This window comes from Atractosteus spatula, chromosome 2, assembly GCF_055471065.1.
Source record: "Atractosteus spatula isolate fAtrSpa1 chromosome 2, fAtrSpa1.hap1, whole genome shotgun sequence".
Classification (NCBI taxonomy): domain Eukaryota; kingdom Metazoa; phylum Chordata; class Actinopteri; order Semionotiformes; family Lepisosteidae; genus Atractosteus; species Atractosteus spatula.
Window position 1 is genome coordinate 1,832,216 of NC_142707.1, and position 25,089 is coordinate 1,857,304.

Sequence of the window (25,089 nt, forward strand, 5' to 3'; positions counted from 1 at the left end):
CAGTTCGTCACGGGGGCTTAAAATGTCGAATGCAATGATCAAACTAAAGAAGCAAAAACCTGAGCAGAAGAAAAGTTCAATCCAAGCTGCACTCTTACCACCTTGTTGCCTGATCTCATCAGGTCTCAGAGGCTCTGCAGGGCTGGGTCTGCTCAGTACTGGAAAGGGGTGGGAGAGACCAGGGAAAACCAGCTTGCTGCTGTGAGTGGTGCTGGTGGCCCAGTAGTTGGACTAATACTCCAGTAGGGTGACTGGGAAACTGAGCTGTAGGAGTTCCTGAAAGTCTGAACACTAAAGGTCCTATAACACTGTTCCATGGAGTAAGGGTGGTAACCCCAGTGTCTGGGCTAAATTCCACAATGTTGATGATCTTGGCATTCTTCCCTGTACACTACAGTCATCACTGCTTTCACCTGTTGTGCTATAATCAGAATTATGGGAGAATAGTGGCAAGTTTGCAAAAAAACAAAGCTCAGTCTGTCTCTCCTTTATTTTTATTCATGACTTTGGTACTGACACATACTGTAACACTCCTTTGCTGCCTCTACAGTGTTTTCTAGTCTACTTATTTTGCTTTCATAAATGAATTTCACTATTTACTGACTACGCCTACATCTGCATTATGTATAAGAATTTGGTTAATAATAATAATAAAAATAATAGAATGGAGGTGTTATTTATTACATTTGAAGGTCCTTCCTCTGTTGTAGTTCAAACACAAAACCTCTACAACAGTACGGTGTTGTGTGTTTGTAGGGCGCCACCTGCTGAGCGAAAGTGGAAAATGTGATTATCAGGACGATAAAGATGTGCTAATCGAAGACATCACCCACTGCTGTAATTCGGAGGATTACACACTCAATGAAATGTAGTTTGTTCATCCTATTGTAAAGTTATTTCAAGTGCTCGCTCTGTAACGGTAAAAACTATTTTTAGTTGTGTAAATAAATCATACAAATGCCAGTGTTTATTATTGTGTTCTTCAATTAAAACCTACACCATCTTAAAATGCGGCTTCGGATTATTAATAACTAATCGGAATGTTTGTGAAAGGGGAGGTGAAACGTGCTCTCGGCCGAAGCGTGTGCGGCGGCAGCGGGGGACTGATTTCACAGTGACACCCCCGGAAGTGGTTTCTCAGCCCGGATGGCTTCCTGCTTCCGGCGGTAGTCGGACCCATCGATCTGCTGTTCCGTGGTTTTTCGGGCTGTTCGCGAACCCGCACGGACACAGACACAGACATTGATGATCTATCATGGCTGCTGCTGCTGCTGTTGCGTCTTCGTCGGCAGAGCCGCCGGGGTTGGAGACCCAGCGCAGAGAGATAGAAGATATTATCCAGGGTCACAGGCTGTGCGCTGGGGATAGCTGGTAAGGCGATCGCCGGAGAGGAAACCCGAGGCTGCGATCTGACAGGGTGTAAATTAACTAATTTCCCCCTGTCCCCCCACTTCACCTGACTGAAGATCGGTCCGCCACAGCGATCCCCTGCGTTGACCCGGTCCGTGTAGGCGCAGGGGTTTGTACGTGATGAATTCACAGCAATCGCCGAGCTGCTTTCGCGACTTTTTCATTGGAGGGGCTTGCTAGCGTAACTGCGTTCACATTGGCTTTCGGCAGCGGGGGTGTCATTTCAGTCGTTCAGCTTAAAGTCCCGCACAGCCCCTCCGGGGGAGTCGGGAGATGGAAGTGTCTCGGGTGGGAAAATGGAAAAGTTCAGGCCGGGGCGTCCCCGGTAAGTTTGTCTTGCTTGCGGGCGGGCGGTGAAACTGCGGGTCTGAGCTGGTTTCGTTTTCTCTCCCTCTGACGTCAACTCCGAGAGAGGGAAACGACGCGGAGAGACGGATCCGTTCGCCCTCGGCGAGCCGCTGCCGGGCGTGTCGAGCGAGCGCCTGTTGACATTCCCCTCTGTCGAAACGTCAGACCTGTACGAGCCGTGGTCCGCTCTGCATAGCTGGGTTTTCCAACGCGGGTCTAGCTAATCCTGTCGGGCTGGGGCTTGATGAACAGTTTTAGGATAAAGTGCGATCACACCAGTGCCTTCTGGTTTTTGGACCGGTTGCTCGGATCGGCCGGCGTGTTGCGGGTTTCCTAGCGACTGTCGGGGTTTAGTTTCGCTGGTGACGGGCCTGGTGCCGTCTCGCCACTCTGCAGAGACCCGCCTGCCCGTGGGCTCTGGACCTGTTTCCCACGACCTTTCCAGACGTGGACCTGAAAGAGTGCAGCTGCAATCGTGTGAACCGGTTAGGAGCAGGGCCACGCGTGGCGTGCACTAGTTCAAAGTATCTGCTTTCATTATTCATGACAATTTAAAAGAGAGTTTTTCCTCATTTGCCCCAAGAATTGGTTGATAAAACATTTGTTGTGCATATCCAGGTATATCAGGATGGCCTGTAATGACAGGCATGTCTAAATGGGAGAGCTTTTTTAAATAAGTGTCTGCAGATGTGTCTTTTACCGGAGAAATGCTGTTTTTTTGATGATGGGAGTGGAGCATCACCTCCACACTGGGAAGGGAGTGATGTGAGATTGTTCATGGTTTTATCTGACAAAGCCCTTGGAGAAGAAATTCTCAGTTAGAGTATCTGCCGGGGGACCTGTTCCTAGCACTGGGTGTTTTAGTGGAGCGATCTGAATGGCATATCTCACTCAAGGTACAACAGCTGTGCCTCACCACGGATTCGAACCCGTGACCCTGACCACCCCCCCTCCCACCGTGAAACCATGGGCTTCAGTCCTGCTCTGCAATTCCTGCTAGAGGTGCCCCAACTTGTTTATTGATGTTTCATTTATCTTGGGACGAGGATCAGTTTTGCTCAGGGTTGTCTGTGTTGGGAAGTTTGAGTCTTTCTGGTCTGGAAAAAAAAGGAGTGCGTTCATTCGCACAGGGAGCCCAGGCGGTTGTGTTCTTGTCTTGTTTGCACGCAGACAGGAGCTCACCAGCCTGACCCTGGTCCAGACCATCCCTGACTGGGTCTCCAGCAGCCGATGCGTAGGTTTGCCGTAGCGATGTCTGGTCCTGAGCACGCTCTCACAGGTCTATCCTCAGGCAACAGCAATGATGAGGTTTTTCTGTTTGTTTTTGTTGCGTATCCACGCAATTCGGAATTGGCATTTGGGACTTTTCAAGTCTCGGCTGACAGCTGGCAGAGCAGACAGGCTCCTACCACATGTCTTGGGCTTCATCGCCCCCTAGAGGAGGACAAGCATCAGGACAGGCCTTGCTATGTTACTAGGAGCTGAGAGAGCTCTGCTTGACTAGTCCCTAATGGACAGCACAGTTTGGGGAATCTCTGTCACAGTGCACTAGTGATGTGACCCAGGCTCGAACCCGGGATCAGGGAGCTCAGCGTAAGCTGGGGCTCGCACCTGTACGGGAGGAGTCACTGGGGAGCCCCATACGTTTCTCAGAGGACACCCAGTGACCCTCAAAACTCACCAAGCCGGGGAATGAAGCTTCCTGGGCACCCAGTGTAGAATCGTCGCTGTGCAGAGTGAGGGAAACCCCAGCAGCCCTGCAGCCCTGCAGCACCAGTCCGAATGCTGTCCTGCGCTTGTGGCGCATTGATGAGTCTGTTCTGCCACCTTTGAAAACAGCAGCTGGGCGCAGTTTGAGTTTACGGCTGGGCGGGCAGAAAGGGAGCCTGTTCTGGCTCAGAGCAAGACAAGACAAGCTGTGGGTGGGCATCTCTTCCACTGCCTCTCTGGCAGGACTCCTGGTGCCCTGGCCGGGGTCGCGAGGCCTGGATCGCGGTCAGTGTCTGGCCCTCTCCCGTGACGCCAGTCCGTTAGCATCTGCAGGTGAAGATTCCCCCCCTCACTCTAGTGTGGCGAAACCTCTAGGTCAGTGAAGAGCACCCCTGGCCCAGGACACCCACAGCCCTGCAGTGGGGGGGAGGTCACCTTTCGTGTGACATTTGGCCCACCTGGAGATCCCAGCAGGCGAAAGAAGGACACAACTGACCACAGGTCTAAAGCAGATGCACTAGTTTAGTGGATAAAAATAATATACAGTTTAAGTAATGTATCATCGATTGTGTTGCCTTTCCTGGGTGTATATCATCTGGCCAACAACATCCTGCTATCTCATCAAACAAGGAAGCAGATATGATGCTATACTTCAGCTTCCTCTGTCAGTAGCGTTTCAGAAGTCACAGTGCTGTATCACCTCCAGCTTGCCTTATTTCTGTTACAGTGTTTTTTTGGACTATTCTTAGAATCCTTTGACGTGTTTCTTTAAACTTGAACAGGACCTATAGGAGGCGCTCTGCCCTCTAGACTTTAATTTCTAAATTGAGGCCCGGGGACGCTGTGCTGTAGGAGGCGCTGTCCTTCAGCTGAGACTTCTCACCTGAGGTCCCGACTGCTTGCTCGTTAGAGATCCTGGGTTTCCTGGCTGGTTTCCTCTCTGGGTTTGTACAGTCTGGTCTGCCTAAAGTTCCCCCTTAATCCCACTGGTGCAGCCATCGAGGGGTCCTTTGGGGACAAGTGCTCGCAGGCACTTTTGGAAAAAAATTTCCGTGTCTGCGCCAGAGTGTTCTTGGCATGCTAACAGAAGAACGCTCAGCATGCGGAAAGGCCAGGGGTGACACACCTGTGCACACGCGCCAGTGTTACACCTGTGCTGGAGTTCTACACCTGCTCTAGAATGAAAGTCTCCTGAGATATGAGCATCTCCTTTAAGGGTGAAACCGCTTGCCTGTGACACATACTGCGAGTCAAAATAACTTTCAGTTGTTTAAAGCTCTGAATGTCTTCTGCAGTTTCAGCACTGTTAATTTTGGTGTAGACTGGCAGAGGAAATGGGCTGTCTTTTTACACTGAAAGCTCACAGGCTTATCTTCGGTGCAGTAGCTCCAGCTGGCTGCTGGCTGGCTGATAGCGCAGGGCTGTGGAGAGAGTAACTGTCTGCTGGCAGCTGAGCCTAACTCAGCCTGGCACGCTGGACACGCCCCACACAGCAGAAGGTTTCTGTGAAGCGGTCTGCAGAGATCTCCATTGAATACTGACCCAGGGGAACAAGCAGCTCCAGTAGCTTCACGTACTCTGTATGTAGAGGCTGTTCTTCCTCTCTTCCGACCCTTCACAGCACTCAGAGCTGTGGATCACTCTCAATCCAGAGGTTAAAAACTGTAACCCCTTCCAGATGAATCACTTGACTTGACTTTTTTCTGCAGGCGTGTTTGTATAAAGTGCTTCTCCTGTGGGGACAGAAGCCGAGGTACAGTATACCCCAGTGAACCCCAAGCATGTTGTACTCTGCACGCAACCTGCCACAGCTCTTTCTCCCCCCCCCCACGAAACAAATGTGCCCCTCTGCCTTGAGCGTCTGCGTCAGGCCCTGCGTGGGTCTGGCTGTTGTCTGTGCCACAGGCAGGGCGGCTCTGAGACGCTGTCCCTGTCGCTGCGCAGGTACCTGCTGGACATTCACTGGTTCAAGCAGTGGAAGGAGTACGTGCACATGGGGGACCAGAACTCCTCCGCCTTCCCGGGACGGATCGACAACGCGGAGCTCTTTGAGGGTAAGGGAGCGGGCGCTGGCCCGGATCAAGATGCAGTGACTTGTAAAACACAAATACCATCCAGCCCGTTTAGAGCATTAGCCTAAACAGCACGGCAGGGCTCTTAACAAGCACGGAAAGGGCAGGTGGTGTTTTAGTATCTGTTGCACCAAATTTGAAATTTGCTGATAAGACTGGATTTCTTCTAGTTCTTCCTCCCTCTTAGAACAATCTTCACGTTGAGGTTTTCTTCAGAGGGCTGCAGAACTCTGCGGTTTCACTTCTCCTTCTGGTTTTTTGCTTGTGTTTTTGGAAATTCTCCCCGGTGTCCCCCCGGCCGTGCTCCGGTGCGTCTGACAGACCTGGAGTCCTGTCGGGTGAAGGAGCGGCTGGTGGAGGAAGAGGACTTCATCCTGGTGCCCGCCGAGGCCTGGCGCAAGCTGCTGGCGTGGTACGGCATGGCGCCCGAGCAGCCCCCCCTGGAGAGGAAGGTACGGGGGCTGTGCCTGGGCATGCTGGGGCTTGGCAAGAGGGGCCGCCTGCGCGTTCGTAGTACCCACATCTGTTCGGTCCCACCTGCGCCAGGCCTCAGAGGCGTTTCCTAACCCCAGTCCATATCCCAGGCCATGGGCACGCTCTCCCAGGTGGTCTGGCTGGGCCCGGGTGCCCTGGTGCTCTGGGAGAGGGTGGGAGAGCCTCTGTCAGTGCTGACGCAGAGTCACCCCAGTTCCCCGCGGCTCCTGCTGACTGCCGCCGGAAGAGTGAGGGCACGATGCTGGCACTGCCACAGCCCCACCCCTGGCGTGGCCCTGACTGGGAGACGAGTGAGAGCCCAGCTGCCCCCCTCCTGTTACGGGCTGGCCCTCAGGGCAGGGGGGAACCGGGGGAGCCGGGAGAGGGGTTTATTCTTGGAGGGGGCAGGTTTGAGGCAAGGGGGGTGCTGGGGTCCGGGGGGGGGCTGTGGAAGGGGCGGAAAGGGTTCTGTTCCTGGGGGGGCAGGAGGGGATGGAGGGCTGTGAGCTGGCTGGCCTGTATGGCGATTGTTGTGACTGCAAAGTCTAGACGTTGGTAGCAGGAACAAGTGCGACACCGTAGCGTGAAAAGCAGGGCGTGATGGAAGGGGGCACTGAGGGAGGCCCGGTGAGCCCGGGCACAGCCGGCTGACGTGCGTGTGTGTGTTGTGTGGCCGGCAGGTGGTGGACCTGCCCAGCACGCTGAAGGTGGAGGTGTACCCGGTGGAGATCTACCTGTGTCTGCACAGCGACATGGACAACACGCTGCCCATGCAGTTCAGCCGCGCCGACACCGTCCGTACGTATCTTCTTCAGAACCAGTGTAAATAAGTCCGCTCCCAGTGCTCGGGAGAGCAGAGAGTGTGCGTCGAACCCGAGCGCGTGCTCGTGACCTGTTGGCCGGGTGTCAGCTGTGGTTCTGTCTTGTGTGCGTGCAGATACGATCCAGAACGCCATGCGGGTCCATTTTGAGGTTTCGGACTCGGCGGAGACGCGGCTGTGGATGAAGAGCTCGGACACCAGCTGCGAGAGGCTACGCAACGTCCACATGACCGTGCTGGACTCCTGCCTGAGCTCCGGCATGGTACGGCCAGGCACCCGCCGGCCCCTCCAGGGCTGCTCACAGCACATACAGCGTGTCCCCCCCCCCCATGGCACTGGGGGGCTTGGCCAGAATGCTTCACCTTGTAACCCTGCAGCATTACAAAAACACCCCTGCAAAAAACGGTGCTGTCCAGTTTCCCCATAATGCCGCGGTCTAGCCAAAGCACCGCGCTGTGTGTGGCGCACCAGGCTGACTGGGTCAGCTGCTCTTTTTGTTAATGGAGATTTGTCAGCCTCTTTATTTCTGTTCAGAGGCGGGCGTGTGGTTAGATGGCAGGGTCAGCGCCTGTGTGTCCTCGATGAGTTCATATGGCAAAGCACAGCGATTACCAGGCAGACGACGTGGGGCCACACAAGGCTACACATGAGGGGAGGCTGTTGGGCCCACCTAGCCTGTCTGGTAGTTCATTAATGAGAGGATCTCGTGGAGCCGTGGCTTGAAGGAGGCTGGGGTATGGGCTTCATGTTCCACGCTCCCACTACCCTTCAGGTAAAGAAGCACGTCCACATCATCTGTGCTCATGCCCTCTGGTTTTGTGCTTCACTGTTCGTTCGGCAGAAATCTGCTGGGTTGGCTTTACCGATGCCTTTGGGGGTCTTGAATACTTGTATCTGGTCCAGGTCCCCTTGCACTCTTCAGATGTGCAGGGACATTATAAGTGGTGCTGTTTGAGTGACTGAGCCTTGATCGCTGTGGGGGGCAGGTGTCAGTAGAGAGTGAGAGAAGAAGCCAGTAGCCACCTCTGCTGGCGTTGCAGCCCGAGCGTGGTGCCTCACTCCTGTGTGTGTGTGTGCGCTGTGTTTCAGACCGTGATCATGGAGATGAGGAACCCGGACGGCACCTGGCCCAGCTCCAGACCGCAGACCGTGTGAGTTCTGGCAGGGGGTGGGAGCGTGACGGGTACATGGGCTCTTGACAGCGGGCATTTCCAGCTGGTGCTCTTGATTGGCTCATTAATGAACCCCCCCCCATCTCTTGGCCACAGGAGGAATGCGATGGAGGAGCAGGACTCGTACCGGGGGCAGCCAGGCGTCTGTGGGCTCACCAACCTGGGCAACACCTGCTTCATGAACTCTGCCCTGCAGGTGAGCCCCCGTCTTTAATCCCCGCATCCCCGCTGGGCCCTGGACACGAGCCAGCCGGGGGGTCGGATTTCAACAAGACGTTCTCGGACGAATAGAACAAGGCTCGGTTCGTAAGAACAGCCTGTGGGCTTGAATCCCGGGAGAGGGGCTGCTGGTGTCCCTGGAGCAAGGTGCTTCAGTCAGACCGGCACAGTAAAACACCCAGCTGTGCAAAGGGGTGCAAGTGTGAGTCATTGTGGCTGAAGGTGTTGGTCAGATGAACTCCGCGTGCATGCTCTTTTCAGTAACTGGACAGGACCCGCATTGCAATAGAACCAACAGCTCCAACAATTAAAACGGCCCCGATAAGGGCAGATCCGTAAAGCAAAATCCATCTGTGACGATCCTTCACACCCCTCGTTTAATGAATTCCAGTTACTCCCCTCTGAACGCAGACACAGACTCCCCAACTCCAAAACCAGTGGATCGAAGTTCGCAGTCACACCTTTCTTAACACTTGATTTCCTGTGCCAATATGTATGGGTATTGTTGTTGATGTCGTGTTTTTTTCTGTGTGCTTGTAATCCAGCGCTGCTGCTGTACAACAAACTGCCCCCTTGGGGATAATATAGACTCTCTCTCTGAGGGGGGCGGGGATATTTCTCCTGTCTGCGAGGCCCGAGTCTGTGATGCGCGGGCGAGGAGGGCGAATGTCTGAGGAGCAGGGCGGCTGTGCTGATCTCTCTGCTTCTGCTTCTGCCTCTCCGCCCCCCGCAGTGTCTCAGTAACACCCCTCCCCTGACGGAGTACTTCCTGCGCAGCGCCTACCTGGAGGAGCTCAACTTCACCAACCCGCTGGGCATGAGGGGCGAGATCGCCGAGGCCTACGCCGACGTCATCAAGCAGATGTGGTCGGGGAGGCATTACTCCGTGGTGCCGCGAATCTTCAAGGTACCACACAGGCGTGTGTTGGTATAGGGGTCCCCAGTCCTGGTCCTGAGGGTGGGGGGGGGGCGGCTGTCTCTACTGCGGGGGTCCCCAGTGCTGGTCCTGAGGGGTGAGGGGGCTGTCTCTACTGCGGGGGTCCCCGGTCCCGGTCCTGGTCCTGCGGGGGGGCTGTCTCTACTGGAGGGGTCCCCAGTGCTGGTCCTGAGTGGGGGAGGAGGGGCTGTCTCTATTGCAGGGGTCCCCAGTGCTGGTCCTGAGGGGGGCGCTGTCTCTATTGCAGGGGTCCCCAGTCCTGGTCCTGAGGGGGGCGCTGTCTCTATTGCGGGGGTCCCCAGTCCTGGTCCTGTGGGGGGGCTGTTTCTACTGCAGGGGTCCCCAGTCCTGGTCCTGAGGGGGGGAGGGGCTGTCTCTACTGCAGGGGTCCCCAGTCCTGGTCCTGAGGGGGGCGCTGTCTCTACTGCGGGGGTCCGCAGTCCTGGTCTTGCAGGGGGTGCTAGAGGCCAGGTGGGAACCCCTGCAGCAGAGACAGCACCCCCTGCAGGACCAGGAGTGTTAGGGCTCCAGCGCCTTGCGCACACACACTGGGGGCCCAGAGGGAGGGGCGGGCGGTTGTTTCTCCCGAGCCCGTGTGCTGGAGCCTCCCCTCCTGACTTGCAGACGAAAGTGAGCCACTTCGCCTCCCAGTTCGTGGGCTACCAGCAGCACGACTCCCAGGAGCTGCTGTCCTTCCTGCTGGACGGGCTCCACGAGGACCTGAACCGCGTGAAGAACAAGGAGTACATCGAGCTCCAGGATGCCGACGGCCGGCCGGACCAGGTACCGGGCCTGCCCTGGGGAAGTGGGGCCAGGAGCTCGTGAAGGACAGGGGGCTGCCGGGGTCTGAGCTGCTGGGGCAGAGTTCTTGTGTCAGGGCTGGTGGGGTGTTTTTGAACGGTGTTTTGTGATTTTGTTTTAATTTCACGCTCACCCGATTTGCACCTGCTAGTGGTGTGTTGGTGTCGGCTGGCTTCTGTACGGCACAGAGTTAATGAGCGAAGGGGCAGTTGTGCCCATCTGACCGGCCTGTCTCAGGCCTCCCTGTGACGCAGGGTCAGACTCCCAGTGTCTTGGCCTCAAGGGCCTGTTAGTTTCTGCAGCGCTGGAGCCCGCTGCTGGCGACTTTGCGACAGACAGGAGACGGGCTTGAAGTCAGTGAAGAGTTAACAGTTGGTCAGGGAGGCTGGGTTAGTGGTATCTAGTATCTCCCCCTCCTCCTGGAGCGTCCCAGTGCAGCAGGTGTTCACATATGTGGAATAGCTGAATTCCGATTGTTTGCAGGTGATTTGTTAAATACAGTGAAGTCTGTGGGAACAGAAATCAAGCCCTCAAGGACCTTAATTGCAGACGCTTGATGGCTCAATAACGTGTTTAAGTGTAGAAACAGGCGGTCTGTCTGACCCTGTGCCAGAGGTGGAGACCCCTGGTTTACACACTTGCTATCAAACAGATCCTGTGGCTGCAGGCGGACAGGCTTGGGTGCAGCATGTCAGAACGACAGGATAACCTTTGACCCTTCCCTGACCTCTCACCCCCCCGTGCCAGGAGGTGGCGGAGGAGGCGTGGCGGAACCACCGGCGCCGGAACGACTCGGTGATTGTGGACACGTTCCACGGCCTCTTCAAGTCCACGCTGGTCTGCCCCGAGTGCTGCAAGGTCTCCGTGACCTTCGACCCCTTCTGCTACCTGAGCGTGCCGCTGCCCGTCAGCAAGGACAGGGTGATGGAGGTGTTCTTCGTCTCGCTCGACCCTGCCGCCAAGCCCATGCAGGTAACCCTCTGGCCAGGGAGGAGCCCTCTCACAGGCCCAGGGGAGGAATATTTAAAACTTCCTCTCTCCACTCAGGGCGGTGGGAGTGTGGGACAGGCTGCTCAGCTGTGCTGTTGAAGCCCATACCTTGGTTTCTTTCTCCTCTGCTGAGAGAACCCTCCTGAGGTCCTGGGATCAATTAGCTACTAATTACCAGACGCGCTGGGTGGTGCTGAATGGCCTCCTGTTGCTTGTGACCTTTCTAATGGTCGTTCTCAATAATTTAAGTGTTTTTTGTCTTCTTAAATTGAGGCACATTAAAACAAAGACATGCAAATTCAGAGCGCGCGGATTGAGAACCACCTGTAATCTGTCCAGGCTTCCTGCTGTCTCTGATGCAAGCAGACACGGCCTCATTTGTGCCAATGTGGCAGTTTCTGCATTATTACTGCACGCTTCGCACAGAAGGGGCCCTAGGCAGGACTGAGGCTGTGCTCTGGTGCACAATAAGGTAGCATTAACCTCCCTTATTCACTTCCTGGTCCGGTGTGCCTCCGCAGTATCGGCTGGTGGTTCCCAAAGCTGGCAAAGTGTGCGACCTGACTGGCGCCCTCTCGCGATTGACGGGGATTCCGTCCAATCAGGTAAGCCTGAGCCCTTGGGGCACACGTTGCCCTGACAACCGTGAAGTCAGGTGTCCTGAGCAGCGGTGAGGATGGCGATGGTGGGTTACGCACGAGTGGAGCTTCACAAGGCCCTGGTGATTAAGGCAGTGGTGCGGTCCAGTGGTCAAGGTCCTGGGCTTGTAACTGGAAGGTTGTGGGTTCAAATCCAAGACGAGACACTTGAGCGAGGTGCTTCGCTCATATTGTTCTGAGGCACATCTTGTTAACTGGACAGGGCCGACATTTTTCACTTCTGCCCTTGTCCCAGATGAAATCAGCTCGCTCAAGTTCAGAGAAAAGGCAGATCCCTCCACGTCAGTGTCACAGGTGTCCAGTCCCTGATTGTCCCTGATGGCAGGAAGATGCCCGATAATCCATCCAGCAGGAGGAAGAGTGTTGCATTGAGTCAGCTTGCTCAGCCGCTGAACTGCGCAGAGGCCCTGCCTGTGGCTCCAGAAGACCCGAGTTCTTCATCCCTGCTTCGCAGGCTCCTCTGTGCCGAGGGGACACACCCCCTTCTGAGCTTCTCCCTGTCCCTTGCTGCTCTCTCAGATGGTGGTGGCAGACGTCTTCAACCATCACTTCTATAAGATCTACCACTCCGAGGAGCTGCTCAGCTGCATCCTGGATCGCGATGACATTTTTGTGTAAGTTGGATTCTGCTCTTGCGGGGTATAGCCTGTGCCAGGCATCTGTAGCGGCTCTGTCCTGGTCTGTCAGTCCAGCTCAGCATCAGGTCTCTGAGATGAAAATGTGTTAAATTCTTCTCTTCGTACCAGAACATGATTCATTGTATTTGTATGGGATACACGTTGGCACATAACAGAGTTCCCAGCCATACGATTTCTGTCTCTTGTCTTTACTGTAAGGAGAGGGAGGCGTGGTCAGGTGTTTGCTCGTATCGCCAGGTTTGCCGGTGAGATGAGCCGATGTTCAATAACACCGATTTTGTTTCTCGCTGGCGCCCCCTGCAGGTATGAGCTGAGCAGCAGCTCTGTGGAGGAGGACGGGGACGAGGTGGTTGTGGCGTTGTATCTCCGCGAGCGCTCCAACTATCGCGACTACGGCACGGGCAACAGCAACTACAGCACCTCTCTGTTCGGCCACCCCTTACTCATCACTGTGTTGCGCAGCGACTGCTCCCACGATGCCCTGTACCGGATCTTCCTGCAGCGCTTGGTGTGAGTCTGCCGTGGTGATCCATAACGACAGCTGTGCTAATTGCTTGCTCAGCAGGCGATGCTGATGCCGTGTGTGTAGTTTAGCATTGCAAGTTCTTGCCCTTACACACAAGAGTGCGTGAGTGTCCTCCTTTGTTTTTTGTACATCCTACAGCTTATTTTTCTTGCTGCGCTTCGTAAAAGAAAAACTGGAATTTCTGTATTTGAAATACTGGGCTCTCTGACGAGCTGGCGTCTGATACAGAGTGTGTTTTAAAGCCTGCAAGTTATTTTTTTTAAATGAGAGTCACGAGTACCGGCAGTTCCCCTGCACAGACCCTCAGTCCTGTGTTCTCCTTGCAGCCGCTACGTCCATCCGCCTGACCCCTCGGAGGAAGAGGAGGAAGAGGACGAAGAGGAAGACCTACAGAAGGCCCACACGCCTGGCGTGAGCGATGGTATTCCCTGTTCTGCCGGCCCACTCACTCATTCTCGACCTCCAGCCCACCCCACTGTGGTCCAGCCAGGCCTCAGACTCAAGAGTCGATATGCCTTCCCTTCCAGCACCCCAGACTATTATTCCCATCTCACGCTCCTGCACTGGCCACACACATGGTTCACTCTGCGAATTTCAAGTGGTTTTTTTTTCTTCTTAAATTGATGCCCAAGAAAAGAAAAACATCCAAATTATGGGCCCATAGATTGAGGACTACTGTGCTGGCCACGCCCACTTATTCACTGTGGCATTGGCCACTCCTCCCCACCTCTGACCACAAGAGCGCTGGCCCCGCCCCTTTCACCATTATCACCCATGCGCCGGCCACGCCCACTGCCCGCCCCTGCACCGGCCACGCCCACTGCCCGCCCCTGCGCTGGCCACGCCCACTGCCCGCCCCTGCGCCGGCCACGCCCAGCTGTTCAGCCAGCTTCTTAAGCGAGCCGTCAGCAGTTCTGAGAGATGAGCACAACCGGGAAAGGGAGCAGATTGACCCAGAGTTTAGCTGGAATACAGATGAGGAGAGACTTCGGGCCTGCAGGCCCAGTGAGGAGAGCCTCTGAAATACTTGAGTGTTGTGTTGTTTTCAGTCAGCGCAGCTCTTGTGATGGTCAAGGTGTAGTCAAAATGAGTAATCAAGGTGAGGGAACATTGTAACAGTTTGCTTCTGTCATCAACAACATGTGACAGCGATTGCCAAGCAGCTTTGTGATGTATCATAATAAGGACCGATAATCTGCTGCTGCAGTGTTTGTGCACGTTTACATTCAGAAAGTACCTGCTTGTCATGGCAAGACTCACAGAGCACCGTCTAACCCGTCGGTCGGGCGAGTGACAACTCATTTGTGATCTGGCGAGGTCTCTGTCCTTTCAAGTTATTGAAATAGAGCCCCTGGCTTCCTCCTGCGAGAGGCTGCGGGGCCACGATCCTCACGGTCCGTTGGGTTCTGTCGAACGGGCCTGTTGGCTTAACACTCTTTGTGTTCCTTGGCTGTTCCTGGCTTTGAGCTTTGAGGCAGGAAATGAAAGGGCTTCTCTTTGACTCCAGTGTGTTCTGTGATTTATACCCTTGCAAGGGCCAGGTATCAGGGTGCTGTCCTTCCACCAGGCAGTCTGCTTGAGACGTGTGGGGCTCAGCTGAAAAGAGCTCACGTTGTCGCCTCTGGTTCAGTTCCACGGCGGTTTCACAGTTCATATCCTTTCTCTTTCTCCAGAGGAGGGAGAGGGCGACGGCCAGCAGCCGGGGTGCTCCGCCCTGGAGGACGGGGTGGCCGGGGGGGACGGCGAGGGCTCGGGGTCGGAGGGGAAGCAGTCGGACAGCTCGGCGGAGCAGGCGGAGGTGGAGGCCGAGCCCAGCGGCGGGACCGAGGGCCCCTCGCGAGGAGCCGGCGGAGACGGAGAGGGAGAGAACCACTCGCTCGCGATGCCCCGGCCCTCGGAGGAGGAGGAGGAGGAGGAGGGGGGTGAGGAGGAGGAGCAGGAAGAAAACAACCATGAAGACACACCCCCCAGCCCTCCGCCCAATGAGAGGCCGCTAAAGAGGCAGCCCAAGAGGAAGTACCGCCCACCCAAGCGCAGGAAGCTGCTGTTCACCATCCAGGCAGTGAACTCCAATGGCACCACGGACAGAGGCATGGGGGAGGGGAGCACCTTCTCCTTCAGCTGTGAGTCGGGCTGGCCGGCCTCTGGCGATAACGCAGAGCGAGGCGTAGTAGTGTCTTAGGCTTGTTTGTTTTGCTGTCACATCTGTCACCTCTGCAGTGCCTTGCCAAATGTCCTGAGCTGGCGGTCATGCCGCGTTCAGATAGGTGTGATTCGCCATCTGCTCCCAGCTCGTAAAGCAGTGAAACGTGCAGAGCGTGTAATTGAGGTTTTGAACAAAATTTCAGGGGTTTTCAATCACCCGCGTGTTCAGGCCCGTTGCAGCGGGTGCGAAGGAGTGGTGTGAGTCTGGGGAAGAGGCTGGGTTTGTACCTGACCGCCGCTGTCTTGTGTCCTGTCTCAGCTCAGCACTACATCGCCATCGACTGGGACCCCGAGATGAAGAAGAAATATTACAACGAGAACGAGGCAGAGGTACGTGCGTCGAGGCAGTGCTCCTTGCTGCGCGGGTGAGGATGATCGTTGTGGTAGTGTTTTCTCGGTAGGGACTGCACTGGCTCTACTGATTGGATGGGAAAATCTTATCCCTTCACCCACACTGTAGCATGTTGTTTTGGGGACAATCATTGCCTTGATATTGTCAAGTGTCCCAACTATTGTGCTGTTGGAAATGAGTCTTTTAGCTATTAAAACAAATGAAATCATTATTGGAGATTCTGGCATCTGACCATACTGTGTGTGTCTATGTGTATGTGCGTGCCTGTGCATGTGTGTCTATGTGCGCGTGTGCCTGTGCGTGTGCCTGTGCGTGTGCCTGCGCATGCCTGTACATGTGTCTATGTATGCATGCCTGTGCATCTGTGTGTGTACCTGTGTATGTTCATGCGTGCGTGCGTGCGTGCGTGCGTGCACGTGTGACTGCGGTGTCCTGTCCCCGCTGCAGAAATACGTGAAGCACAAGAGCATGGACGTCCCGCACAGGCAGGAGACAGTGCGGCTGCAGCGCTGCATCGAGCTCTTCACCACGGTGGAGACCCTGGAGGAGGAGAATCCCTGGTGAGCGCCTCCTCCTCCTGCCTGCCTCCCCCCTCTCTGCCTCACGCCTCCCCCCTCTCTGCCTCACGCCTCCCCCTCTCCGGGTCCGGGTCTGGGTCTGGGTCTGCCCTGCAGAGCAGACTGACTGCTACAGTTTTCGAACCCTTTTTTACAGTAGAGCCTCATGTGCCGCCTTTCAGAACAGGTCCGTGTGCTTCAGGCTCCGGTCGTTTTCATCCTGTTCCCTGAAGATGATCACTTCTACCCTTAACAACCTCGTTAGGCGCAAACCAATTACTGCCGTTTTTTTCATTTCTTATCTGTACTTAAATCAACCTTGTGGCAGTGTGTTGACTGACACAGAACTGCGATCACATATCCCAGTAATTACTTCAAACACTCCACAGCACAATTAAGCATCAGCTCTGCAACCCCGAATATGTGTCAGTATCACAGGCGCAGTCCTTTCTATCCAGCACGTGTCTTGTTAGATGTTCTGGCCTGTGCCCAGAGATATGTACGACACAAAGACATTTGGAGAATAAATAAGCTGGAGTGTGGTCTCTATACTCCCACACAGAGGCGGCATTGATATGTCAGAACATGAGAACAGTTACAGAGGAGGCCATCCGGCGCATCCACCTGACTGGTAGTCTATTGATCTGTGATTCCGTTAGTCTTATCCAGCCTTTTCTGAAAAGAAACCAAGTGCTTTCTTCTCTCCAGTGGACTCTATATTTCTTTGTCAGCTTACTGTCCATTGATATGCACGTGAAGCTGAAATGCTAAATAAGAGGTTTTAAGTATTCTGCCAAGCTTGGTGGTGCTAGTTGCTTATTGATCTGCGTATCTCATCCTTCCTTTCTTGAAGGAATCCAGAGCAGTGAAAATCTTCATTTCGTGTGAAGACATGCCTGCTGTTTCTGTCCTCGGTGCGGACACCCTTTCCAGTGACTCTGTGTCTGTGCTAGAGCCTGCAGCCAGGGTCTGATCTGTTTCCCTGTGTCTGCCTGTAAATCCTGCAGGTACTGCCCCACCTGCAAGAAGCACCAGTTGGCCACCAAGAAGCTGGACCTGTGGTCCCTGCCGGAGGTGCTGATCATCCACCTAAAGCGCTTCTCCTACACCAAGTACTCCCGGGAGAAACTCGACACCATCGTCAACTTCCCCATCAGGTAGCCCTGTGGCGCCGCCCTGCTGGTCGTGTGCAGGCCACACAGCACCCAGGCCCTTGCGGGTCGCAAAGGCAGAAGGGGAGGATTAGAACTGGGTGGGAAAATAGAAGCAGTTCGGCAGGGCTATTTTGATCATTTTATACTGCATTTTATTGATATCGTCACACGAGCAAGCGACTGGGTGGGCAGTGGTTTTGTCACAGTTGAATATCATGTCCCGTCCCCCCCCCCCCCCAAACAGGGGAAATGGAGTAGTCCGTTGTCCGTTTTGGCGTAGACAATACCTGGGGCTCTATGTAGGTCGCTACCAACCCAGCTGAGGAGGGGGGAGTCCCCGAACTGCGGCCACTCCCGCACTGCAGGCGTGCCCAGGCTGGTACCGGACTCTGACTGACCTCGGTCTCCCCGGTTTCAGGGACCTGGACTTCTCGGATTTCCTGCAGTGGAAGCCTGACCCAGAGGGCAACCCTCCCTGTCGATACGACCTCATGGCCGTGTCGAACCACTACGGGGGCCTGAGAGACGGACACTGTGAGTCCCTCCGACCTCTTGGGAAAAATAGCCCAACCTGCGTCGCTCTCCTGGCTCGGGACGGTTCCTTTTTTGGCCGGGTTTTACCTCCGTGTCCGTCCTGCCATGCGGTCACACTGCTACCCTTGGTGTCAGCATCGCATCCCGGCTCGCCGGTCCAGCAGGGTGGCGATACCCCGGCTCTCACTCCGGGTCCGTCCCGGGAGCGCCTGGAGCACACCTCCGCAGACTGACGGTAAAACATCGCCGCGCAGGCGGGCCGAGAGGGGCATCCCGGGGGCTGGCAGAGACTTCTCCTGAGGTGGTGGAGACAGCAGTGCCTATCGGAGACGCCCAGCAGGTTCCTGTCGGCAGTTCTAAGACGGAAGGGCTTAAGAATGCAAACAGCGCAGGATTCCCGACTTTAGATCCCCGTGGGATGTGATGCTGAAGCAGAGAGCTCCCCCCTGACTGTTCTCTCCCTCAATTTGCAGATACCAGCTACGCACGAAACAAGGATAATGGCCAGTGGTACTATTTCGACGACAGTAAGGTTACGTATGCCAGGGAAGATCAAATTGTGGTAAGTTCATGAATCCCAGCTTGGTAGTTCATCTAGTGATTTTTTTTTTCTGTCCTGCTTGGACTTAAAGATGCTCTAAATTTGAAAATCAGCACTTTTTCCCTTCCTTACTGTGTTATTACTGTGTTATTACTGTGCTATTACTGTTACTCGGGTGAGTGAGAACTTGGAGCTGCAACTTTTTTTTCCCCACCCCTCTTTTCCAAACCTTTTCCTGGAGCTGTCTTTGCCGTTCCCTGTTGTTCCAGACCAATGCTGCCTACCTCCTGTTCTACCAGCGCCAGGACAAGATCCGTCCGCCCACCTTGCCCTCGCCCTGCGCCAGCAGCTCCACAGCCGTGTCCCCCGCTGATGAGGTCACTTCCTCGAGCCAGGAGGAGCTGGACGGGACCACTTCCTTTGTCAACATGGAGACAGACTAAGACCACTCAGCTTGCTTTTGAGGCTTGGCAGGGGTTGTTTTGATTTTGATATGTTTTTTTTTTTAATTTTTGTATTTTATTCTAAAACTTGAACCTGCTGCCTCCTCCCTGCACTGTACTGGGTGGGAGGGGGTGGGGGCATATTTCTCAGGCTGGTGCATGAGCATGGAGGCAAGTGAAACTGAACCCATGTTGGCTCAGAGGAAGGAGGGCTGTGGTAAGTGTTGCCACAGCACAGATGGAGCCAACATGGCTGACGCAGGGATAACAGTTTCATGACCTTCTCTGCTCTGTCCAAAATCTTTTGGCTCTTGTGCAGCCAGGATCAGGATAAACCTGACGATCCAATAAGGAGAGTAATGGGAGTGCGATCACGGATCATAGACTCCGCCTGCTACTGCCGTCCAGCTCTGTATTCTGTGCAGGACAAGTCTTACTCTTTAAAATGGGCCTGGGCACCAACTCCTAAACTCATCTGCCATGCTGGATCTAACAGGTTAGACACAGAGAGAATGAAACGGCGACAGAAGATCTAGCACAAGGAAGCCCAAAGCTTCATCTGTCTTTTTAAAATACAGGGACTGAAGCAGACAGCCACACCAAAGGCCTATATGTAAGTAAGTCCTGTTAGATAAGGACTGGACAATTCAATTCATGTGAATGATGTGCAGAGTAATCCCAGATCATGCTGTTGCTGTCTGTGCAGACTGGAGAGCGTGGTGGTCTCAGGATGCTCCCAGTTGTTGTCCACACTGCTAGAAACAGCACTGGTCAAGGCACTGTCCTTCACTGGATTGACCACAGCCACAGCACATAAGCACACCAGTGCAGCACTTTCTGATGGAGTCCGGGCCGGCCCAGGGTCAGCGCAGTCACAGCCGCGCTGTCCCACGAAGGCCGAAGCCTGCTTGTCTGGTTTATCCTGAATCTGCGGAGGCTACTGAATCTCAGAGGACTTGTAATGTTTCGTTTATGCAAAGGGACGCAGTTTCTTTTCAGTTTCTGCTTTATGGACGGCATTGCTGAACCATAGACGTTGGAAACGGACTCGAAGCAGGATCGCGCTCGGCGACGACCCAGGTGGCCGCCAGTGGAGCGTCACGGTCTGGGGGGGGAAGAGAGAGCCGGAGGCAGGAGCGCTGTTTTTGTTCGGGAGTGTTATGAGCAGTTCTTAAGGGTGCTTTTCAGGTTTTTGGGAAAATGTTGCCCAACCATCTGATCGGCTCTTGTTTTTAGATTTTCCATTTCCACCATGTTGGTTCTACAAAATGTGCAAATCAGGAAGCCAGTATCGACAGGTCACTTGATATCTTCCATTTTGTTTGTCACCTGGCAGTTCTTCACGACGCGACCGGAGGGACTTTGGGAGGAATGGAGAGGCAGGAGGTGGCGATTTTCTATCGCGATCTTTATTTGTTTTTTTACAAAAAGAGAGAAAACAAAATCACCCGAATGTGGCAATTGAAAAAGACAGTTAATTTGTTTTTTTAATTCTGTGCTTTTGCGTGGCTGAGGGTGGTGAGAATCTCTGCAGAGAGGAGCAGGCCAAATTTGGGAACCTCTTTCCTTCCTTGGTGTTCAAGATGCCGCTGGGCAGTATTGTTATATGGGAGTGACTGTTGTGTTACATCCTCTGTTGTCTGGATCAGGTGAACAGGGGGACCTTGGCTTCATGACCTTCTTCTACATTTTCATTTAATAAATTAATGGGTAGTTACTGTAATTCTCCTGATATATATATATAGATGATCGAGTTAGGCTTCGGGAAGGTACAGTTGTTTATCAACTGATTCTCTTCAAGGGGTCACTGCCTTCTCCGTTAGACTTGTAAGATTTTCATCCGGCTTTTGTATTTTGTTTTGGGGAAGCAGGGCGGCTGTACAAGACACGGGGCTCCTGTGAGATGGGGAGGCAGGTTCAGTGTGGTTTAAGCAGGAATGGGGGCGCCTGGAGTCTTTAGAGACGCGCGTCTCCCCCTTCCACTGAAGCCCAGCGCTTGACAGAGCCGTTCGGAACAAACTGGACGCGTCTCAAGGACGCTTCAGCCTGATCGAGTAGTAGTAATGACCCCAGAATTCTTCTTCAGGGATGGGGGATCCTCCGTATCCCCACCTGGTGCCCCATCAACACTGCGCACCTTGACGCACCCCATTCCCCCCCCGTCGGCCTGTCGAGGTGATGCCTCCTGTTCCCCGCTCCGGTGCAGAGTCAGAGCTGTGCTCCAGCGGTACAGCGATGGCGGCGAACACGTCCAGGGTGCTGCCAGCCGCGTTTCTGTTTCTCGACGTCCTGCTGCCGTGATTCTTCTCCCTGATCGAGACCCAGTCCTGTTCTGTAAAGAACCACCTGCCTGCAGAGAGCCCGTTCCTTGTACATCGGTCCTCTTTGAACACCTGCGGAAGGGAGGGAGTTAGTTAAGCCTGGGGGGTCTTGTCTGGCACTACCCCACGTGCCTTTGAGTACGCTCAGGTAATGCAGCTGTGACAGCAACTGGGACCCCAGTGTATGGTTTGGACTGACAAGTGACAAAAGGTGCATTGGCTATAGTACTCACATAGTTTCACTCTGAAATGGTGGCCCTTTTTTAATTGGCTTCTCAGTCTTTCCAGTGATGGGGCAGGTTCAGGACTGAGTTGCACTTTTCCGTTTAGTAAATGCTCTTGCTGGTGAGCCTCAGAGGGGTTCGGGCCTGCGGAGCTGGAGGAGAAGGGGGTGCTTGTTTTCAGCCTGTGTCGGACTGACGGCAGGCTCCAGGCAGGGCAGCGGTCAGCTGAGTGCTCAGGCGTGCTGGGGGAGTTCAGGGGTTGTGATGGTGGTTTTTCCAGAACATCATAAGCACAAGACGCCACAAGCGTAACACCCTGCAGTATTGGCTCAGGAAGCAGATTCTCCCAGAGTAAAGTCTTCCTCGCCAGCAGGTTCCCCATTACAGCAGCGTGCAAGGCCGTGTATAAGGACCCGTTTGCTGGCACTCTTCAAGCTGTGAAAGTCTTTCTTGTTTCCATCACGGGCACCAGGGGTGTCTCTGCCTGTTGCATCCAATTCATTTCCGGGAAAGGATCTGGAAAAAACGGATCTGAAGGCTCCGTTCAAATCCGGGCCTATTCAGTGCACAACAGGCTGTGAGCTCCAGAACTAGGGCTCTTGTAGACACAGCAATATCTCAGGCTAGCTCTGTTCATAGAAGTCAGCTCCAACAGCAAACTAGCCACCTTCTGTCGTTTTCTTTATGGCTGTTATACTGGATTTAGCCAGCTGTCACCTGTAAGGGCTTCATAATTCTGTCCTCCTGGCGGCTAGACAATGCCTGGGGTAAGAGTCATTTCTAATCCTTTGTTTTTAGGCTGTGAATTAGTCAACAGCAAACAGCAATCTAAAGCAGATACAGTACAGTGCAGAAGTGTCTTGGGCCCAGATGGCTCTGGGGCTCTGGGGTGTGCAGTGTAGCAGTTCAGAGGGATTGGCTTGGCTCCCATCTCCAGGGACTTGCCTGCGCTGGGTGGATATCACCACCTTCTTGCCCGAGAGTCCCCCCAGCACTACCTACACTGCTGTCGGAACAGGAGCAGACCTGGGGAGAGGGCCGTTCAGTCTCGGCTGTTGTGTTCCAGTTTAATTCCACAAGATTGTTGGAGTGTTCTCCTCTGGTAAAAAGGTGTGGTCGGTGGAGCCAGTACTGGAGGGTAACGGAGAGATTGTAGTGTTTCAGCGTCTTGTCTGGGGGTGCTGTCTGTTTTGGGGAGTCCTGTCTTTGGAAGACGGGCTGGCGAGTACAGGATGTGTGTTTTGTTCTTGCTTTGGAAGCTGAGCAGCAGTTTGCGGGGACTGTTTGCTCTAGAGCCTCCCCCTGTGCTGTGTGGGTCAAGGCTGGGCCTCCGTTACAGTGTGGCGCGTGATAATGAAAATGAGCAAAGTGCATGGAGTGTGGTCCTCCTCACCTACAGGGGGCGCTGGCCAGGACAGTGCACCTTTGGAGAGTGAGGGAGGGAGCTGTGGCAAAGTGAAACGGACTCGAGGAGCAGGGTCTTGTCTGTGTGGATAGGAAGAGTTTCTTTACATGTTTTCAGACTCGTTGTTTATCTATTCTAAATGCTAGCATTCTTTTTATTATTTTAAGACCAGGAAGAGAGGTTTAAAAGACAGCAGTTGTCTTTACCTCCAGCATGCAGAGCTAACGTTATGTGTGTCAACAGCCGGTCAGATCGATCTGACTTTAGCTTGAAGTGTAGTCTCAGTGATGAAGCAATACAGACAGACAACACTGGACGCTGCCGCGAGCTGCTTGTAAAGATTGTGGTGCTCTGTCAGAAAAAGAACATTTCCAGCAGTGTCAGAGTCTTTGGAGTCAGCTGCAAGATGGAGAAGTTACAGATGAAACAGACCCCAACCCTTAAAGAGCAATTTTCTGTTCTTTACACTGACCAGCAGCCCAGCACTAGTCCTGAGCTGAGCACTGTGCAGTTTTTCCTAAGATGCAAAATCTAAATTTTATTTTAAACATAGTAATGAAACTATTTTTGTAGTGTAGAGTGGACATGCATCATTATGTCTAACCAGAGAAACTTGAAATTCCTCGATATTTAATGCCAGGTTAAGTATTTGAGTTCTTCTCCTATATGACACTGCGAGTTGGTGGGTTCTCTTCATGGTTTTAATTGGATAGACTGTCCTGCCCCACCCCAACCTCACCTGTCAGGTTGAAAGTAAATCCTTTTTTAAAAGTATTTTCAGATGCTCATCATTGCCAGAGAAGCGCTGTGTTTTCTAGGTGATCGTTGTCATTTCTTGGTCTTCGGGCAGATCAGGTGGGAGGAGTTGGATCCCACACGGCATCTAAGTCTGTTACAAATGCTTCAGCGATGTTTGAACTGAAAAGCTCTTGCAGTGCTCGCTGATCACGGTGACATTTAAAGGAAGTGAAACTGTTTTTGTCGAGATCCGATCTTTGCCGTTGTTTTTGTTTTGTTTTAAATTTCAGAAAGAGCCACTGACCCACGTGATAAGTATGAATTGTTTTTAGGGGGAAATAGGGCGACAGAAGGGGGTGAATATGACAGGTTTTATTTTTTTCCACCCTGGGGCTTGTTTTAGCCTTTCCTCAAGCAGGGAAAGGCAGTTACTGTTCTTAATGAAAAATAGAAACCAGTCTTGTATGTATATTTATACAGACATGAATTTATACACATTGTATTTTCTTAAAAAGTTGCCAATTTTCACAATGTTGTTGCAATGATGACAGAGGGAGCATTATTTTTTCTGCATGTTGTACAGGATGATATATGTAAATAAAGGAAAAAAATGACTATTTTAAAAAAAGGCGATCAAGCTGTTTCTTTCCTCTCACGTGGTTTATGTCTCGACCCACTGTGATGCCAGGGTTCTGCTGAAACCGAACCCGACTCCCGAAGGTCCAGATGGGTCTTTTCTCATTGTTGCAGTTTCTGACGCCTCATGCCAGCCGCTGCTCAAACTCCCTTCTGCAGCTCGCAGCCTGAGCCCAGCCGAGGTCTAACTGCTATCTCCATCGTTACCCTGGGCCCCAGGAGATGTAAGAGGCTCGGCAGGGGAGAGCATTGGGAGAGGGAGAGGTGAAACCAGCCCGTCTGCCGTTTTACTTCGACCCCAGTGTGATGCTTGCGAGACGTTTGGTGCTCAGCGTCGTTCGCCATCTTCATCATTGACACTTATTTTTAGCATTTGATGTGATTAAAAAGGCAATTCAAATGAGTCAATAAACATTGAGAGTGGATTTACTCCACTCATGTCATTCCAAAAACCAACTAAGCTCCCACTGCCACACTTTTATTATCAAAATGCAAGCAAGGAACATTTAAGGCTTAAAATATTAACTACATTTCTTAACATCTTTTCATCCTGTTGTGGTCCTTTTTTTACTTCTTCCAATTTCAAATTATGCTCTCCAAAGTCCATTAAACTAGGCAATAAGAGTGCTATTTTTTAATCGCTGCAATGTTATATGTATAAATTAAAACGGTTATTAAATTGAATTTCTTTAAAAGTCTATCCCCCCCCAAAAAATAAAGCAATAATATTTTCAGAATCCTAATTTTATGACATTTACACGGTACAATCTTGAGATTTAGGGTGTGCTTTTAGTTGAAGACAGCCCACGTCATTCCAGACCTGGAACCTGGATTGTGTGAATTCTGAAGTGAAATGACAGGAGCAGACTGTGGGATCTGACGCTCCCCAGTTATTGGAGGCTGTTGGTTGAAATGTTATACAGGGTGAACTGCCGAAGTGGCAGATTAATAGAGTGACATAAGGTGAAGCCTGAACTGCAAGAATGAATGGAGGTGACTCTAGAGCTGGATGGCATGATGGCTTGGTGCTCAGCATCGCTGCCTGAAAGCACTGGGGGGGGGGTTGGATTCAATTCTGGGTCTGGGCTGCTGTCTGTGTGGAGTCTATGTTCTCTCCTTGCTCGTGTGGGTTTCCTCCCACTGGGGTAGTGCAACGGTCATCCGTACGAACAGCATTGTGTGGGCTGAGCCCAGGATAACAG

General features: G+C 53.2%; 1 protein-coding gene across 2 annotated transcripts; it reads left to right on the forward strand.

Annotated features, from left to right (window-relative positions):
- Positions 1–549: 549 nt before the first annotated feature.
- usp11 (ubiquitin specific peptidase 11) lies at positions 550–23,879 on the forward strand. 2 transcript variants are annotated; one of them, XM_088909177.1, is made up of 21 exons: positions 550–1,371; positions 5,413–5,522; positions 5,862–5,992; positions 6,695–6,812; positions 6,952–7,097; positions 7,925–7,986; positions 8,104–8,203; positions 8,960–9,133; positions 9,788–9,946; positions 10,712–10,936; positions 11,476–11,559; positions 12,133–12,227; positions 12,555–12,761; positions 13,104–13,198; positions 14,451–14,900; positions 15,242–15,312; positions 15,782–15,894; positions 16,899–17,048; positions 17,464–17,579; positions 18,053–18,141; positions 18,390–23,879. In XM_088909177.1, the coding sequence occupies exons 1-21, from the start codon at positions 1,256–1,258 to the stop codon at positions 18,561–18,563; spliced, it is 2,985 nt and encodes a 994-aa protein (XP_088765303.1). In that variant the 5' UTR covers positions 550–1,255; the 3' UTR covers positions 18,564–23,879. The 2 variants fall into 2 exon arrangements, with proteins under 2 accessions (XP_088765303.1, XP_088765304.1); XM_088909178.1 differs by having other exon boundaries at positions 1,291–1,523.
- The last annotated feature ends 1,210 nt before the right edge of the window (positions 23,880–25,089 follow it).

Excerpts from the sequence above, each read along its gene's own strand:
- usp11 (XM_088909177.1), top strand. The coding sequence starts at position 1,256 with ATGGCTGCTGCTGCTGCTGTTGCGTCTTCGTCGGCAGAGCCGCCGGGG. Across the intron at positions 5,993-6,694 it reads AGCCCCCCCTGGAGAGGAAG|GTGGTGGACCTGCCCAGCAC; the intron begins GTACGGGGGCTG and ends TGTGGCCGGCAG. Across the intron at positions 17,049-17,463 it reads ATCGTCAACTTCCCCATCAG|GGACCTGGACTTCTCGGATT; the intron begins GTAGCCCTGTGG and ends CCCCGGTTTCAG.